This window comes from Falco punctatus (genome assembly GCF_963210335.1).
Source record: "Falco punctatus genome assembly, chromosome: 3".
Lineage (NCBI taxonomy): Eukaryota > Metazoa > Chordata > Aves > Falconiformes > Falconidae > Falco > Falco punctatus.
In genome coordinates this window covers 116,578,566-116,596,943 of record NC_137582.1, presented here as the reverse complement: position 1 = coordinate 116,596,943, position 18,378 = coordinate 116,578,566, and the positions used below count along the sequence as shown (strand labels likewise).

Below are 18,378 nucleotides of genomic sequence, written 5' to 3'. Positions count from 1 at the left end.
GGAGCCGGCGTGGTGACTCCACGTCCCCGCTGCCGTGGTGACTCCACGTCCCCGCTGCCGTGGTGGCTCCACGTCCCCGCTGCCGTGGTGGCTCCACGTCCCCGCTGCCGTGCATGCACAGCTGCTCTGACTCCTCCCTGCTTTTTTTTTTTTTTATTTCCTCTTCCCCCCCCCCCCCCCCCCATTTTTCTCCCACCCCTTCCTTTATGCTACCTTTGCCAACCTTCCCTGGGTTTTGTGGTTTTTTATCCCCTTCTTCCCCACCCTCTCCCACCCCCTCCCTGCTCCGCTGCCTGCTCCCTGCTCCCTGTTTGTGTTGGCGAGGGCTGTGCTCCCATTACCTCATATTTGGAGAGAAGGATGCCGCAGCCAATCCCCGCTCCCTCTGCTTTTAGGTCAAGTGATTTCTGAACTGCAGTGAGATGCTTTGAATTTATCTTCTCGCAGCGCCCAGGCTGTAAGATGGCTGTCTGGAACGGCGGCGGCAGGGCTGGCGGGAGGGAGCGGCGGCAAGGGGCAGGCGGCGGCACGGTGTACGATGATGTGCGTTTGAGCCGATGAAGCTCGGCTCGGGATTTATTCCGGAGCTGGCGACTCACTTAGCTGCGTTACTGCCGGCACTGAGGAGGAGGAGGAGATGGGGAATTCTCTGGGCTGCGTTAAAGAGCCGAAGGAAAAAGCTGTGGGAAAGGCACCCCTGTCTCCCAAAAAAAGGGTCCGCTTTAAACGGAGGCGGAGGGGGAAGAGGAGAGAGATGCCGGAGGCAGCCCCGCAGGAGGAGCCCCCAGCCCTGGAGATGGCTGAGGATGAGGAAGCACCGAAGTCGAAGGCAGCCCCCCGGCAGGAGGGAGGAGAGGAGCCCCCCAGAAGCTGGCAGCACGGCGGGGACACCAACCCGGTGGCCCTGCACCCCGGGCTCATCGTGCAGGTGAAGGAGCGGTTTCAGGGGGAGGTGCAGAAAGCTCGCCTGGTGCTGGAGCCGCAGCGGCCGGGTGCGGCGGGAGCTTCCCTGGAGGAAGGCACCACCGTCATCGCCCGCTTGCTGGAGAACCCGGCCGAGAAGGACTGCGAGAGGGCAGTGAGCCGGCTGGTCGAGCTGCAGAGGAGCGGTGCAGGCAGCCGCCGGGCTGTGCTGCTGCCCCTGCCTGGGGGGACCGGTGGCCGCGTGGAGGGGCTCCTCTCCCCGGTGAGCACCGTGTCCGGCGAGGAACCAGTGAAGAGCCGGGAGAAAGGAGGCAGCAATGACCCCAGCTCCAGCGCCCCGTGGACCTGCTCCTCCGCAGCAGAGCCGGGTACCGTTTCGGAGCTGTCTACGCCGTCCCCCATGGTGGATCAGCTGGAAAACCCCGGTGTGGGGAGAACCTCAGGGTTGCCATCATCTCGGGCCGGGGAGGGAGATGGGCATGGACCGCCGGCCTCCCGCAGCCCGTCCTCCTTCAGTGGGCGCAGCGGTGGCGCAGCCCGGAGCTCCTCGGGGTACGGCAGCGATCCGGCGCGCCGGCCGGCCAAGGGTGCTGGAGCTGGTGGGACCACGGCGTCTCCCTCTGAAGGTGGCCGCAGGCTCAATGCGGAGGGCTGGGCTTGGAGGGGGAGCTCGGGGCCAGCCGGAGGAATGGTCAGTGCCTGCGTGTACCCTCTCCCCCTTCTTGGAGCAGGGTGGGGGGATCTGGTTTCAGATTCCTGGTGACCCCTGGGGATGGTCGTCTTGGCAGGGCGCAAACTTGTACTGAGCGTGGACGGGAGGGCTCTGGTGCAGAAAGCTCCCAATGCCTTTTCCCCTCTGAGCATCTCCACCAGGAAAGCATCCCCTAGGGACCAACCCGTCATGTTCTCTGCTCCTGGCACGGGCAGCCAGATAGTGGCTGTCGCCGGCACCGGTGGGTGCGGCCGGTGGTGACACGGGCTCGCGGTGCCATTGCATTTGTGGTTGGCAGCACGCTTGCTGTCACTGGTGGCACATGTGCCCTCAGGGCTGCTGGGTCGGGTGTGAGTTTGGGGGGTCCCTTTGCTGCTGCCCGTGCTCAGCTCCCAGGCAGGCGGCAGTGGGTGAGCATGGAGGCGTGGGGGCTTTGCCTGTTCTTGGGGGAGGGGGGGGGGGCTCCGGTAGGAAGAGGAGGGGGCGATGCTGTGTTCTGGAGCCTGTTGTTGCTGTTTGGAGTTTGCTCTTTGGGGGTGACAGGATAGTGCCCTTGGGTTTGGCCAGCTCTGCACACCCCAGGACAAGCGTGGGGTTGGAGGAGCAGGGAAGGGAGCTGTGGCCCCGGGTACCTTTGCTGGGTTTGGACCGGTGTGGCAGCCACTATCTGGCCTTCAGCATCCTGCCACCGGTTGCTCGATGCACGAGGCTGATGTTGGAAGGGTTTGGAAGAGCTGACCCTGCGTCCTGTGAGTTTCCATTCTCTCATCCCACTGGTGCCTCCCTAAATCTTTGTCCTGACACAGACATGTGAAGAAAAGGAGGGTGGAGCTGGTGCCGCATCCTGCACCCCTCTACGCGCATCTCTAGGAGGGTCTCCTGCAAAGGTGCCCTCGGGGAAAGGCCCAGCAGTTGGAGAACCCCAATGCTGTGTGAATGACTGAAAAATAAAGGATTTTTCTGAGCTGGGTGCTGCGAGGAGCTCCCTGGTGGGCAGCAGCCTGGAGAGCCCAGGTGGGGCACAGCCAATGGGTGGGTTTGCAGAAGGTTTCATTCTGTTCTTAAGAGCTGCTAGGTAATCAATAAGGGGGTGCTGGGCAGGCGGAGGTTTGTGGGTCCCTCCCTGCAGGTGTGGAGGGTTCCATCCTGCTGTTTGCCCAGCGCATCACCCTATCCATCCTGGCTGTGCCGCCGGGTACCGGATCCCGGCATCCCTAAGAAAACCCAGTCGCGGGGCTGGAGGAGTTAAAGGCAGCGCCGGCGGTGTGGCAGCGGCTGACAAAGAGCAGTTTTGTGTGTGAGGAGCGTATCAGGCTCGGGAGAGGGAGGTGAGCTGCAGCATACCAATTACACCCGTCGCCTGTCGCCTCAGCATCCTCCCCACCGTGCCTCAGCATCCTTCCCGCCGGTGGGAGAGGCGCCTGATCCTGCGGGTCCCTGCCTCCTACCTGCAAAGGGAGCTCTGACACTGGGTCCTGTGCAATGCCAGCACCCAACCCGGGGGTATCTGGGGGGGGCGGGGAATAAAGCAACTGGGTGTTTTCAGGGCAGAGGAGGCTCAGAGGGGCGGTGGGTAGGGCTGGGTCCTGGCACCCCTTCTCCTTGCCGTGCCTGGAGGAGGAATCCAGCGAGCAAACCGTCCCCGTTGCCTTTCCACAGGCACCCCAGAAAATACGAGCAGCTCGCATCCTCCCCTTTGTCTGCCCCTTAATTAAGGGGAGGTAATTGTACTAATTGGGGAGCTGGGGGGGGGATGGGCGAGGAGGAAGCCGTGCCAATCAGAAATATGCTGGCATGCGGAGACACGTGCGTTTTGTCACGTGCAAGTCTGGGATTTGCAGCCAGTCCTGTGCGTCTGTCTGAGAGGGGTCTGTGACTGTCGGTCTCTTTTGTTGGGGAAGTGGGTCACAGCACCCCTGCCACCAGCACCCCCCGGCACCTGCCTCTCCCAGGCCTGGCGAGGCAGAGGGGGGATGCGACAGCCTTCCTCCCATCCTTCCCTTTCCCCCTGGAAACAGCTCCAAGCGGTTCCTCCAGCTTGAGGTTGGGGGGAGACCTCTGCCCCACGTGTCCTCTCAACCAGCACCTCCAAGTGCCGTTTCCCGTTTCTTACATTGTATTTTTTACAATGTGATGCTCCAGGTGGAGCACCCCCCACCACGCTGCCAGCCCCGGTGAGGGTCAGCATCAGTGGTCCCCTCTTGGGTGCTCCCTTGCCGCCCAGCTGTGGGTGCTGCTGGATGGGGCTGGCCGGTCCTGCGTGTTTGAGCCCCGGGTGTTTGAGGGTGCTGGGGCTTCTCGGCTGGGTGCTGGGCAGGAGGGGTTTGTACAGGAGGGCGCAGCGGCATCGCTGTCAGCTCAGCACGTTCGGGATGGGAAGAGACTTGCCGAGCTGTTGTGTTCCCGGTGAGGTGCCCCCCAAGCCCTGGCTGGGGGGTGCGTGGCGGTGTAACGTGCCGGGGTGTGCGGTGATGCTCTGCCGGTGCTCGGTGCTCGGAGCGTGTCTGGCAGTGGAGGAGCAGCCCCGGTGACCTCGTGGTGGTAGGTAGGGAGCCAGGGTCCAGCGGTGGCAGCTCCTGTGCCGGCTGGGCTGGGCTGTGTGGCCAAGCAGTGCCTCGTATCCCGGTGAAATGGGGCTGGCTGTGCCCCCCTCGCCGGTTTGGCTCTCCGGTCTGCCCAAACCACGGCACCCAGCCGCTCACCCGCAGATCCGGTGGTCTGTTCCCAAGTTTCTCAGTGTGGGGTCCCCTCTCCCCCACGGTGACCAGGAGTTTTCTCCTGCCCTTCCCGGCAGCTGCCAGGTCTTGGGTGAGTTCACAGAGACTGGACGTGCCTGGTGGAGCTGTTCCTCCTCCTGCATCACCACGTGCCTGTGCCGCTTCCTTACAGATCTCCGACATCTACATCAGTGGGGAGTCGGGGGATATGTCGGCCAAGGAGAAGCTGCTTTTGTGGACGCAGAAGGTGACGGCGGGTTACATTGGGGTGAAGTGCACCAACTTCTCGTCATGCTGGAGTGATGGAAAGATGTTCAACGCGCTCATCCACAGATACAGGTAGGCAGGGAGGAGCAGTGGAGAGCATCATCTGGGTGGGAGGAAGGGCTGAGGACCTCCTGGGGTCCACCGATGTGGTTAGTGATGGCCTGGAGTGCTCGGAGATGTAGATGAGTCTTGCAGTCTCTTTTACCTGGAAATTATCTCTTCTGCCAGGTAGCTGGGGGGTGGATGCTTGGAAAGAGCAACAAATACATCAGGCTGCAAGAAAAAAACATCTTGAGTGAGGCTGGGGAGAGAGGCAAGAAAGAAAAGCTTTTAAACTGGGAGCGCTGCCCTGTTTTATGTGTTAGTGCTGCCCTTGCTGCTCTCTGTGAATAGCAGTGCTTCCATCCGTGCTTTCATCCAAGGATCTCTGAGCTCTGCCGAGCAGCAGTTAAACCTCTCACAGTTCCTTGAGAGACAGCACAGCCCCCCACACCTTCTGCCTGCTCAGCACCGGCACCGAGGCAGAGCTGGGGCCAGCAGGACCAGTTTTTGCTGCGGCTGCGTGGTCCAGGGCGCTTGGCACAGCCTTGAGAGCCTGCAGGAGAACAGCAAAGGCCCCGTGAGAAAGCATCTCCTTGTAGCTGGAAATAGCACTGCCTCCCTGCACTGCTCCGTGCTCGCTCGTGGCCGAGAGGAGCGGCCAGGGTTTAGCAGGGAAGGACACGCAAGGTTCTGCGGGCAGGAGATGGAGTGCCCAGTGGGCAGCAGCCTCGTGCTCAGAGATGGATTTTCCTGGTTCTGCCGCACTCACATGCGGTTCGGTTGTGCTGCGCTTTGCTGGTGCTGTTCTGTTGCTGGTGCAGGGCTGGCAGCACCCCTGCCTGCCGCCCCCCCTCCTGCTCTGCCCGCATCCTCCGGAGAGGTGTAACCACCCCGCTTTGGGGTTGTTCTGGGCATCTCCTTCCAGGGAGGGCTCGCAGTCCCAGTCCGGCATGCTGGGTGCAGAGCGGGTGCTGGGAAGGGCAGGTTTTCCTTCCCGAAGGGGGTGAGCAGGGAGGTGCTGCAGCCTGGATCCCCTCGGGCAGCCGCCAGCATGGGACAGGGGTCAGGAATCACCTGGGGCGGCCGTGCCCCTGCAGGGTGCTCTGCCCTGGGCACCTTGTGCTGTTTGCCATCATCCTGACTTCGGTCCGTGTCTTGCAGGCCGGATCTGGTGGACATGGAGAGGGTGCAGATCCAGAGTAATCGGGAGAACCTGGAGCAAGCCTTTGAGATCGCCGAGCGGCTGGGGGTCACACGGCTGCTGGATGCTGAAGGTGAGCAGCCGGGGGAAGCGCCTGGTGCGGGGTGATGCTGACCTCCCAGCCCGCTCCTGTTCCTCACCGCCTTTCTGCTTCCCCCTTGTCAGACGTGGACGTCCCCTCTCCGGATGAGAAATCTGTGATAACTTATGTGTCTTCAATCTACGATGCCTTTCCCAAAGTCCCCGAGGGAGGAGAAGGGATCAGCGCTATCGTAAGCATCGCTGCGGGTTGGGAAGCTGGGACAGCGATTTGGGAGGCAGCAGGACGGTGCGGGAAGGGTTTGGAGGTTCCCCATCCGCCGTAGCAGGCAGCTGATGGACTGAAGAGGCTCGGGGGGATGAAGGAGCTTCTCCATTAGTGGGTCTGCTCCGTGAACAGCTGGTGTGCCTGTAGGGCCACGGCGTTCTCCACCCTCTGTGGGTTCTGCCACGGGTTTTGAGCTGGTGGGAAAGCTGAGCTGGCTTCTAGGGAGCAGCTTGCAAGGAGGATCATCCTCCTCCTTCCCCTACCCGCGGTGGCATTGCGGCAGGGAGGTGCAGGCCAATGGTTCACCCCGTGGCCGTGACGGTGGCACCTCGGTTCCCTCCGTGCTCGGCCTCTCCCCGTGGTGGAGGCCTGTCCACCAGCAGTGCTCTGCAAGGGTGCTCTCCCCTCACAGGAGGTGGATTCAAGGTGGCTGGAGTACCAGAGCCATGTGGAGTCCCTCATCTCGTGGATCAAGCAGCACACGATACTCATGTCAGATAAATCCTTCCCCCAGAACCCTGTAGAGCTAAAGGTAGGTCCTGGCTGAGGTCCGTCCGCAGTGTCCCATGTGCTTGGCGCTGAGCTGGGTGGTGGCATTCCCCAGGGTGGTTTCTGATGAGCCTTTTCTCATCCCAGGCACTTTATAACCAATACATACACTTCAAAGAAACTGAAATCCCAGCAAAAGAACAGGAGAAGGGAAGGATAGAGGAGCTCTACAAACTGTTAGAGGTAAGTATCATCGTGGCTATCCGGAGGCTTGTAGGCAGGAGTGTTGTGCTTTTAGCAAGACTAAAGTGTGCTCAGTTCAGGTTTATTTTGGAGAAGGGGAAATAACTCTCTGATTTAATAGTAGTCCTGCGAAATAACTTGCTACTGATGTAGCAGGCAGCACACCGCGGGAGCGGAGGCAGAGCTGTTGCCTTCTAGCCCCACTTCCCTTGCTGTCGTCTCTCTCTAGCCAGCCGGAGAAGGAGTGAGAAAATACCGTTCTGTTGATGTTTTCCCCAGGTATGGATTGAATTTGGGCGTATCAAGTTGCCCCAGGGGTACCACCCCAACGATGTGGAGGAGGAGTGGGGCAAGCTCATCATAGAGATGCTGGAGCGTGAGAAGCTCCTGCGGCCGGCGGTGGAGAGGTTGGTGCGCTGCCCACGGCAGGCAGAGTCCCCTGCAGGGATGTCCCCTGCTCCCCTGGCTGGAGGGCTGTCCCAGAGCCTCCCTCTTACTCTCTTTCCCTCTGTCATCGCAGGCTGGAATTGCTGCTACAAATCGCTAACAAAATCCAGAATGGTGCTCTGAGCTGTGAAGAAAAACTCACTCTCGCGAAGAACACACTGCAAGCTGTGAGTGGGGGGGTGTTATTTTCCTCCTCCTCGTTTTCTTTTAATTTTGGGGGGTTGTTTGGGTTTTTTTTTTTTCTGTCTCTTTTATGCCCATCTCTTCCCCTCGCTTGTGCTCCATTGTTCCCCTGGACAATTTTCCTTCCTTTTCTGATGTTGAGCCTATCCCAGAGGGGCTGCAGGGGTGGTGGTGGCTACCTGGTGGCACGAGGACCTTGGGGACGGGGGCACAGCCTGGCCGTGCAGCAGGCTGCCTCTGATGCAGCTAGCGAGGCTGGACCTCTGCAGAGGGGCTGGCTTGGAGAACTGCAGTTCTGGCAAAGCTGGTTGTATAATGAGGCTTCAAACCCCCAAATCTCTTTTGTTTCTCTAAAAGACTGGTGGAAAGGACTCGGTTGCAGACTGTAGCTGCCTGGGTAGGGAGTAGATTTCGGAAGAGGGATGTTTTGTTCTGGCAGAGAGAGGTGTAAGGGTTAGAAGCTAAAAATGGTGAAACCCAAGCAAGAAAACGAGATGTCCGTTTGAATGGCTGTCCATGGGACTGACCGCAGGAGCCCATCCATCCCTAGAAGCTTTTGGTTCACCTGCAGAAGCTTTTCTAAGGGGGATGGATGTCCTTGGTGTGCCGAGAGCGATGAACTCGTGTTTTTCTGCTCAAGTCCAGCTCGTGGATCAAAGAGTTGTTTTGGTCTTCAGGCTGATGCTGGCTGCTGTCGCGTTCTCTCTCCCTGGGCTGAGGGAACCCAGCGCCGAGTCTCCTCTCTCTCCGGGCAGGATGCGGCTCACCTGGAGTCGGGCCAGCCGGTGCAGTATGAATCCGACGTGGTGATGTACCTGCAGGAGTGCGAGGGGCTCATCCGCCAGCTGCAGGTGGATGTGCAGATCCTTCGGGATGAGAATTACTATCAGCTGGAGGAGCTGGTGTTCAGGTGCGAGGGGCCAGGTCTGAGGATGGAGAAGCATGGTGGGGGGTGATGCACGGGGCTCCTGTGCTCTGTTGTGGGGAAGGAGGGGGTGTGCGTGTGTGCATACGTCTTCTGACCCCTGCCTTGCTCGCTCCTCCAGGATCATGCGGCTGCAAGACGAGCTGGTGACGCTGAGGCTGGAATGCACTAACCTGTACAGGAAAGGCCACTTCTCCACCCTGGAGCTGGTGCCCAGTTCCACGCTGAGCACGACGCACTTGAAGGGCGAATCTCTGACGAAAGGGCTACACACCTCCTCTGCCTCCTGGTTCCGGAAGCCCATGACCAGGACAGAGCTGGTGGCCATCTCCTCTTCTGAAGATGAAGGCAGCCTCCGCTTCGTGTACGAGCTGCTGGCCTGGGTGGAGGAGATGCAGGTGAGTGCTGGCTCTTGGGGCTGAATGACCTGTCGCCGCTCACGCCGCTGCGGGAGGGTCAGGAGATGGTCTGGGCTTTCTCCTGCCTTTATCTGTGAATAATTACTTTGATGGCTCAAAGTTTCTGGAGGGCACCGATGATTGTGTCTTGAGTTGGGTTTTGCCTCTTGTGATGCTGCTCATCAGTGGGTATCGGAAGATCCTTTCAAAGCTGGAATCCAGTCTGTGCTGATGCAACCAGTTCTTTGGTCTTACATGAGTGGGAAGGTTGTGTGGGCTGTGCCAGAAATCATTCCGTGCTGGAGCGCTGGCTTAGGACCTTCTACCAGCACTGGCATGGTGTTTGCTCCCTCTTGAGTGACCTAGAAGGTTTTCTTGCCCTCGTGTCCTTTTGAGACACGCTCCTGCAGATGAGGAGCACTGACTTGAACCTCTTGGCCTGTTCCAGATGAGACTGGAGCGGGCAGAGTGGGGCACCGACCTGCTGAGCGTGGAAACCCAGCTGGAGACCCAGCGGCACGTCCATGCCAGCGTGGAGGACCTGGGCTCCAGCGTGAAGGAGGCCAGGATGTACGAGGTATGGTGGCACGGGCTGGGTGGCATGATGCGTGTGGGAAGCCGCGGGCACCAGGATCAGCTCTTGTGGGTAGAGGTGCTTGGAACAGAGGTATTTCTTCAGGACAGAGCTTCTGAATTTACACCGGGGTGGTGCAAGAGGCTGCTGCTCTGAGCCATCCTCTCCACGTCCTCTCACTCACGCAGAGCTGGGGAAAAAAGATTTGGAGATGGGGTTTCAAGTGATGCTGTCCTGTGTTGGATAACAGGAGTGTTTTTCATCCATCAGGGTAAAATGTCTCAGAATTTCCGTGCTAGCTACACGGAGACGCTTGGCAAGCTGGAGACGCAGTACTGCAAGCTGATGGTGAGTGGGCTCCTCAGCCTGGGGAGTGCGGGGTCCATCCCTGCTCTGAGGCTGAGAGGGGGAAAGAAACCAGTCGCTTTCAGAGCAGGGAAGAGGAATTGCGCTGTGTTCTGTTCAGGAAACCTCGAGCTTTCGGCTGAGACACCTCCAGAGCTTGCACGGGTTTGTGTCTCGGGCCACTGCTGAGCTGATTTGGCTGAATGAGAAGGAGGAGGAGGAACTGGCCTATGACTGGAGTGACAACAACCCTAACATTGCAGCCAAGAAAAACTACTTCTCGGTGAGCGACCCCGGGGCAGGGCTGGTGGGATGGGTGCTCCCTTGGTTGCGCTTCTGCTGCTTTTGATCTTCTGTGGGACCTTCAGCTCCCAACAGACCTGAAGTCCTCAGAGGCTGCATGCTCAGTGACTTGGGAGGGAGCTTGTGGCTCATCAGTGCAGCTGATGAAAGAGCTTTCCCTAGAGCAGAAAGTGCCAAAGAGTGTTTGTTCGATTGAGTTGCAATCAAAAAGGCATCAAAAGAGGTCTTTGTGGCACTGTTTGGAACTAAAGGCATCTTGAACTAGCGAGGGGGGAAGAAAAGTCTGAGCCAAAGAGGAGAATTGATTTCTCCTTAAAGTGGTATAAAAAAATTGCTGTCTTTCCTCAATTGCACTGTCTGGAACCGAAGAGGTCCCCGGGCAGGTTTCCAGTATTCTGGTGACATCTGCCCTGGGTGTTCGGTGCACCGGAGGCATCCCGATGGGCATCAGCTGCAATGCTCCCGTAAGCCGTGCTGGTTTCCCTGAGACCCACTGGTGTTGGTGGCAGCACTTCCATGCTGCATCTTGTGGTAGCTGGACACGCGGTCGGAGCAAGTCTGCTCCCGTAGCCGAGATTTGGACTTTGCTTGTGTCCTTCCTGCAGGAGCTGACGACAGAGCTGGAAGAGAAGCAGGACATCTTCCGCTCCCTCCAAGACACAGCCGAGCTGCTGTCCCTGGAAAACCACCCGGCCAAGCAAACCGTAGAGGTGAGCGGGCACGTGGAGGAGCCAGGAGGAGCTCCAGGAATCAGCTGGCAGCAAATTTTCTCACCTGGGATTGGGAAACCCGCTGTCCCACCCCATGGTGCCTTTATGGGCAGCCAGGGCTGATAAATTACGGTGGCAGAGGAACGTCAGTGCAGTGACAGAGCTGTTTTATTCTGTGGAGCGCAATGAGAAGCTGGAGGCCATTCCCAGTAATCCCCACCAAACCGCTCTGCACAGATACTCTCGTACAGGGCACGCACCTTCCCTGCAGTGAGGTGATGCAGGGAACAGCCCTGGCTCTCTTGGAGTTATCCAGGCTTCCAGGGAAACCTTGGTGGCGCATGTTTCTCCACGGTGTTTCTGGGCTGGGAGAAAGCAAACCTGCGCCTGTCGCAGCCCCTGGCATCGCCGGGCCAGGGTCTGCTGCCTCTTGTACCTGTGCCCAAACCCACCTGGCCAGTGCCAGATCTCGCCTGCTCATGTACATCACGTTCATCCCACCGGCTGCAGCTGTGTCCTTCCTGGGACCCTCCCGGCTGGTGGATGCTCGTTCCTCATGGCTGTTTGGTGTGTGTGTTCCTCAGGCCTACAGCGCTGCCGTGCAGACCCAGTGGCAGTGGATTAAGCAGCTCTGCCTGTGCGTGGAGCAGCACGTGAAGGAGAACGCTGCCTATTTTCAGGTACCTGGCAGGGGCAGCCCAAATTTCCCCTGGTCACCATCTGCTGCATCCCGCTGCGTGAGCTTTGTAGGCTGCTGCTCCCTTTGGGGGAGAGGGGAGGAGGGATTTGTGGTGTGCGTGGGGGCTGCTTTCTCCTGAATCATCTTTCTCCTTAGCTGCTCTCTGGGGAATGTCTCACCGGGAAAAGAGGGATCCCACGTGCCTGTGGGATGCTGGCTGCCTTTGCAGCCCCAAGGCCAGAACAGCGTTGGGAGCTGCTGGCTGAGCTGTTGGGGTGCTCCCTCGGCTGGGTGCTCCCTCGCCTGGGTGCTCCCTCACCTGCGGAGCGCTCGGTGCACTTGTGCAGGTTTCTGTGACCCTCTTTGCCTTTGCAGTTCTTCAGTGACGCCCGGGAGTCGGAGACCTACCTGCGCAACCTGCAGGACTCCATCAAAAGGAAGTATTCTTGCGACCATAACACGAGCCTGACACGGCTGGAGGACCTGCTGCAGGACTCCATGGTAGGTTCTCTGACATCCCCACCACCCTGGGGGGGCGATGGGTGGCCTTCTCGCTCCGGTCCAGCAGTATTGCTTGGGGCACCTCTTGCTTCCCAGGGAAAATTTGGCTCATTTTATTCCTGCAGCCACCCATTTCCACGTAATGTGGTTTGTTTCCCCATCTCGGTCAATGCTCTGCTTTTCGTTGGAGCTGCTGCATGTCTTTGTACGTGATCGTGGGGTGCAGGCTGTGTGCATCCCCACCTGCACCGCTGCGTGGGTGTAACGCTGCCGATGGTAGCCGCATCTCAGTCGTCACGCTAGCTGATGGGTCACGTTTATTTAGAGGCACCGTCCCGGCTCTCTCTGTATCCTCGGGGTGAGGAGCAGGCGGTGTGTGCTGTCTGTGCAAGCTCGTAGCTCGACGTGTGAGCTGGTTCCTCCCCATTGGTGCCCATCCTGGTCTCCGCTGATGGAGGCGTTGCGCAGAGCCCGCAGGATGCTCCTGTTTCTGCTTTGGAGCTGGTGCTTGCTAGGAGCGCGATGGGATGCGGAGAAACGCCTGCTCTTTATCCAGAGCAAATCCCATGTTAATCCATCGGGCTGTGCCGGTGGGGGGAGAGCCAGGGCAGCCAGGGTGTGCGGGGTCGGGGGCTGGGGGGCTCTGGACACGTGGCCTGGCTTAGCCGGCGCGACAGAGAGCAGACAACAGGCAATGGGATCAGCCCTGGCATCTTCTGGTCTGAATGGGCCCGAAAAAATTCCAACCTCCAAACAAAACCCAAACAGCAAAGCATCAGGTGCTGTTTGAAACCAGGGACAGGGGAGGATTTGGGTTGCGGGTTAACCCCTGAGCCGCTGGTGGCAAGGCCAGGAGGTGACATCTGAGCGCGTGGAGGCAGGTGGTTGCTTTGGCTTTGCCTCATAGGGCACCCCACCGGCGTCCACCGTGTCCCCAGTGAAGCTGGGGTGCTGTTACTGGGTGTTCGTGAGGGGTGCATGAGCTGGGCTAGGGCTCACGGTCTTCTCTCCTGGAGGCCTGGGGGCTCCCATCCTCTCTGTCATGGTCCTGGGGTTGTCCTGGTCTGTCCTCCAGCGCTACCAGGACGCGGAGCAGCCAGCCTGGCTCCTGGGGTCCGTCTTGGTGAGCCCTGCAACACCAGGAGCCTGGTGGGCACCGTCTGGGGTGGGAGAGGCTCGGCCGGGCAGCTGGAGAGTGGCCACCATCTCAGGACTGGGGCAGCTGCCCTGAGCTCAGCTATATTACTCTTTCTTACCTAATAAGTTAAAGTTGTATTTCTTCCAATCATGCTCCCTGGGACAGGCACAGGTAGTTTATTTAATCATTTATTCTGTTCTTTTTTTTTTCTTTTTTTTTTTTTTTTTTAACCATTAAATTATCCTCCACCGTTGTCAGCACACTAACCAACCCCGAGAGTACCAAGCATGAGGGAGGACATTTTTCTGGGGTCCTTTTGACGTTTTTGCAGCCAGAACGGGCTGAGCTGCTACTAATCACACGAGCTGCCAGTGTCGTGATCTGCACATGTCTCCATCGGTGCCCGAGCCTGTTCCAGGGGAGCTTTGCCACCGGTCCCCTGGGTTGTCCTGTCACCCAACCTAGCCGGAACTTTGTGGGAATCAATTACGCAGCATCTTCCTCCAACCGGCAAATTTCTCCCCAAACCCAGAGACCTGTGCGATCACTCCACCTCTAGCCCCTTCTCCTGAGATGTTTTATCCACATAGTTCATCGTATCTCCATTCCAGCCATTGGTTTAAACATGCCTTCATCCTTCGCTTTAGAAGAGGGAGCATGCTTCTGTGGTCTCTCCTCCAGACAGCAAAACATCTCCAGCTTCGGGCTGGAGCTTGTCCTGCTCTTGGCCCTTTACACCTCCTGGGACTTTTAATTTTGGTGTATGCTCTGTTCTCTTTTTTTCCCCTTTTGAAAGAAAATGTTTTCTTGTCCTAGTAGCAGAAGAGCCAGAGGCGTGCATGCGGCTTTGCCGGGCAGTGGGAGGAGCAGTGGAGAGGTCCCACCCTGACCTGAAGTCCAATCTCCCTTCCATCCCACCTCCTGACCCCTCTTCCCATCCCCTTAGGGCAGCAGGATGCTCCTGATGTGTTTGTTCAGCCCTTGAGATCCCAGCGTAGCTCTGGCAGGCCAGCACTGGGGTGGGGGGGTGCTGAGATGCCTGGGAGACACCTCCTGTCCCCTGCCTCCAGCAACCCGTCCTTCATCCTTCTTTCTGCCAGGACGAGAAGGAGCAGCTCATTCAGTCGAAGAGCTCCGTTGCCAGCCTGGTGGGACGGTCCAAAACCATCGTTCAGCTCCGGCCCAGGAACCCGGAGCACCTTGTGAAGAGCACGATCCCCATCAAGGCTGTTTGTGACTATCGGCAGATCGAGGTGAGGGCTGCAAGGGTGGCGGCGGGGCTTTGAAAGGGAGCACCCACGAGGGTCTGGGGTGAGCTTCACGGTGTCTGTCAATGGAAAGCAGGAACGGAGTGGGAAGGCAGAAGGAGGGAAATAGCACGGCTGGTTTTCCTGGAGCAAATCTCCGTGTCTCAGGTTTATTCTGGGCAGGAGCTGAAGCCCCTTTCCCCAGGGAGGATGGGCTTCATCAGCCTCAGCCAAATAAGCACGTGGGTAGTAGCCAACTCCATTCCACTTCCTTGTCCCTTCCTCTCCAGACGTGAGCGTGCTGCACTGCTTGGCATTATCCCAGGCTTTTCCTTGATTAAAATATATATATTTATGGAAGCTGGCTGTCCCCCAGGAGGGAAGCTGGCAGCAGGGGCAGCTGTGTGTAGCCCTGCTGCTGGTTTCTGATGGGTGGTGGTGATGGTGCCGCTGCAGATCACCATCTGCAGGAACGATGAGTGCGTGCTGGAGGACAATTCCCAGAGGACCAAGTGGAAGGTGATCAGCCCCACGGGGAACGAGGCCATGGTGCCGTCTGTCTGCTTCCTGATCCCCCCGCCCAACAAGGAGGCCATCGAGATGGCCAACAGGTGACCTGCTGTGCGGGGGAGTCCCGGGGGTGCAATGGCAGGGAGATGGGGAAGGGGGTTGGTGGCACGGGATGGGACAGATCTGGGGTGGGAATGGGAGAGGAGCTGGGGTGGAGGAGCAGGAGTGGGTGGCACGGCTGATTTGGGGTGAGGGAAGGGATCCCTCGTGGTTGTACAGCTGCAGACTCCGTTGCAGTAGCTGCTACAGTAGCTTGCAAAAGAGAAAATGATGATTTGGGAGGGAGGGAGGGATCCCTCCAGGGATCTCGGGCACTGAACAGCAGGATCATCCCTTGCTGCAGGCTGCCAGGCTGGGATCGCTGGCTTAATGGGCTGGCAGTGACGGCTGGTGGATTAACAGGGTCAGGGCTGAGCGTGCTGGGGAGATCCAGGGCTGACGGATCTGCTCCTTCCCCTTGCAGGGTAGAACAGTTGTACCAGAAAGTGATGGCTCTCTGGCACCAGCTCCACATGAACACAAAGAGCCTCATCTCCTGGAACTACCTGCGGAAGGACATAGCCGTGGTGCAAAGCTTCAGCATGGAGAAGGTACGGTAGGAACTTCTCTGCCTGGCTCCGGGGCTGCGGCGCTCCCTGTCCGGGCTGCGGCGTGTGGCACGGGAGAGAGGGAAATGCAAGGCTGGGGGCGTCAAGGGTCTTCTCAGGTGGGAGAACCTGAGCTTGGGAGTCGCGTGTGAAATGATTGCAGCTTTTCCCAATCAAGGCATCAGCAGTTTGCTGCTGAGCTGTGCGAAGAGCTGCTGGGCTTAGCAATTTGTTAGGGGGTGAGATAGGCTGGAGGGAGGCAGGGGGCTGGTAGGAGAACCTTCTCTTCTCCTCTGAAAAGAAAATCCTTGGCGAACAAAGGTGATGAAGCTGGGGAGGATGGCTTCAGGGCTTCAGGGGATGTGTAGGAAGTCCTTCCCCGTGGTTAGATGTGCTGCTTTTCCACTTGGCAGCTCCGCTCCTTAGCGCAAGGGGAGTGCCAGCAAGCCTTGAAGAGCCTCCAGGCGCACTACGAGGACTTCCTGCAGGACAGCCGGGACTCGGAGCTCTTCTCGGTGTCGGAGCGGCTGCGCCTGGAGGAGGAGGTGGAATCTTCCAAGGAACACATCCGCCAGCTGCTGGAGTCCATGGAGAACGGTGAGCTTCAAAGGGCTGATGGATTAACCAGGAGCTGTGGGGACTCATCAACAAAGGATTTATGGGATGGCTTCGTTATTTTTTTTTTCTTTTCCTGAGCTAGCTAGTTGATGGTGTGAGCAGCTGCTGTCCTTATTTCTCCATCCATTCAAGTGTCCGGCCTTTGTCCAGTGATGTTCCTGCAGAGGGGGCTTGGCTTTGCAGCTTCAGCTCAGCTGCCGAGTCCTAATATTGTGGGAGATGGGTTTAGTCAAATTAGGATGCATTCTGACCAAGGAGTTCTTCCTGCATTTAATCTTTAAGAAAATATACGTGGCGGTGACACGTGTGACACAGCAGCACCGTGAATCCCGCTAAGACCGAGGACTCTGGCTTCATCACACCAGGTGCCCTGTGGCTGGACTCATTCTCAGCTACTTTTGGATGAGATGATTTGATTAACTTGTTTTCCATCTGAGCAGAGACCCCAGCGCCTTGGTGCCAGCCCAACGCCGTGCTCCAGGGCTCCTGGCAGGTCCCATTTGGGGCAGATACTGGCTGAGGCTGTTCGAGCTGCTATTTTGGTTTGTCTGTGTCTTGCAGAAGACAAGGATGAGACCATTGCCAGGACATATCTCTCCGAGCTCAAGAATATCCGTCTGCGCCTGGAGGAGTGTGAGCAGAGGCTAGTGAGCCGAATCCAGTCCCCAAGCAGCGCCCGAGCAGATGGTGACACTATCCAGGAAAACACCCTCCGCATTGCAGAGCAGGAGGTCAGTCCTGCTGCTGTGAGATGTGGAGAGGTGGGAGGTGGTGGCTGCTGGTCTTCAGCATGTGCCAAAACCAGCTTTAGCTTCTCTGGGGTGAACGTGTGGGTGGTGGGTGCGTGGCTGTGTGGGGTTTGAGGGGATCCTGCTGCCCAGAAAGTAGCAGGAAACCTCTCCAGGTGGGCTCCCGGCTTCATTTCACGCCATCTCCTTTGCCTGCCTGGGCTCTCCTTTCATGTTCTCTCCCTTCCTCCTGTAGCGCATGCAGGAGGACCTGCAGCGGCTGCAATCGGACCTGCGGTTTGTTTCTGAGAGATGCTACAGCTTCCTCGACAAGGCGCCCGCGGGGTCCAGCACGCCCCACCTGCGTGCTGAGCTCGACTTGGTGGTGAACAAGATGGACCAGCTGCACGGGCTGTCTTCCGTCTACCTGGACAAGTGAGTCAGGGCGTGCCTCTGTTCCCAAATACCTTTTTGAATCTGCCCAGTTCTGCTAAAGACCTTTGTTTTAACACACTTTGTGCTGGACCGTAGCTGAGCTCCATCCCTCGGCGGCGTATGGTGCAAACAGCCTCACGATAATAGAGAATCTCTGCCAGATCTTGTCATCGCGCTGCCTCTGTTTGATTTGCCAGGTTGAAGACGGTTGATGTTATTATTCGTAACACCCAAGGAGCAGAATCTCTGGTCAAAGGGTATGAGGTGAAGCTGAGCCAAGAGGAGGCAGTCCCCGCCGACCTGGCAGCTATTCAGTCTCACAGAGCGGCGCTGCAGGTTGGTGCTTTTCTCTTCCCAAGGTGGGCAGGCAGAAAGCGGCCAACGTTTTGGCGTTTGTCAAGCAGGGTCCTTCCCTTTCTCTGCTGCGTTTGTACCGTGTGCCATCTTTCCTGCCTCGATGTAGCTGCCGGGAGGATTGTGCTGTTTACCTTTGACAAAGCAATAAGGGATGACATAAGGGAGCTGCTGCGCCTTGTGCTCCCGCTCGTAGGGCGCACGCTGACACGTGTGAGCATCTCGGCAGCTACATGTCCTCTTGCTGTAGGGCAGGGGCTGAACCCATCTGGCTTGCTCCAAGCTGAGAACACGGTCCCCTCCATTTGCACCTCCTAGAATCAACCAGTTCCTTGCTGGTTAAGGGGAGGGGGAAGAGAAACGCCTTCTCGGGCTCGCCGGCTCCGGGCGGGAGAGCATCTCTGGCTTAACATGCCTTTTGCTTTCCGTGATGCTGAGCCGGTGCTGTCTCTTGGTGGTTCTGCAGCAATGGCTTGGGGAAGTGAAGGACAAGAGCTCCGTCTTCTCCACGTTGGAGGAGGAGATGGCAAAGGCGAAAGCGGTGGGAGAGCAGCTGTACCGGCTGAGACAGGAGCGCAGCATCGACCTCGAGCGCTATCAGGAGAAGGGAAGCCAGCTGTGGGATCGCTGGCAGCGAGTCTGCGCCCACATTGAGACCCGGTGAGAAACCTCCTGCCTCCTTTCACAGATGTATTTTCATTGGGTCGGGCTTGTTAGCAGCGATGTTTTTCCAG

At 58.3% G+C, this 18,378-nt stretch overlaps 1 protein-coding gene across 22 annotated transcripts in view; it reads left to right on the top strand.

Annotated features, from left to right (window-relative positions):
• MACF1 (microtubule actin crosslinking factor 1) overlaps positions 1–18,378 on the top strand; it is a 146,151-nt gene that overhangs the window by 43,725 nt on the left and 84,048 nt on the right. For 11 of the 22 annotated variants that reach the window (XM_080378923.1, XM_080378925.1, XM_080378924.1 and 8 more), the window contains exons 6-28: positions 4,526–4,692; positions 5,824–5,936; positions 6,029–6,135; positions 6,583–6,702; positions 6,807–6,902; positions 7,182–7,309; positions 7,423–7,516; positions 8,288–8,442; positions 8,579–8,855; positions 9,304–9,432; positions 9,700–9,777; positions 9,896–10,057; positions 10,683–10,787; positions 11,372–11,467; positions 11,842–11,967; positions 14,206–14,358; positions 14,809–14,963; positions 15,386–15,512; positions 15,923–16,106; positions 16,689–16,858; positions 17,112–17,290; positions 17,488–17,626; positions 18,111–18,304. In XM_080378923.1, coding sequence (XP_080235049.1) covers positions 4,526–4,692; positions 5,824–5,936; positions 6,029–6,135; positions 6,583–6,702; positions 6,807–6,902; positions 7,182–7,309; positions 7,423–7,516; positions 8,288–8,442; positions 8,579–8,855; positions 9,304–9,432; positions 9,700–9,777; positions 9,896–10,057; positions 10,683–10,787; positions 11,372–11,467; positions 11,842–11,967; positions 14,206–14,358; positions 14,809–14,963; positions 15,386–15,512; positions 15,923–16,106; positions 16,689–16,858; positions 17,112–17,290; positions 17,488–17,626; positions 18,111–18,304 — 3,254 coding nt within the window. Of the gene's footprint in view, positions 1–540; positions 1,616–4,525; positions 4,693–5,823; positions 5,937–6,028; positions 6,136–6,582; positions 6,703–6,806; positions 6,903–7,181; positions 7,310–7,422; positions 7,517–8,287; positions 8,443–8,578; positions 8,856–9,303; positions 9,433–9,699; positions 9,778–9,895; positions 10,058–10,682; positions 10,788–11,371; positions 11,468–11,841; positions 11,968–14,205; positions 14,359–14,808; positions 14,964–15,385; positions 15,513–15,922; positions 16,107–16,688; positions 16,859–17,111; positions 17,291–17,487; positions 17,627–18,110; positions 18,305–18,378 lie in introns of those variants that run through there. The other 11 variants (XM_080378927.1, XM_080378922.1, XM_080378929.1 and 8 more) reach the window with 4 other exon arrangements.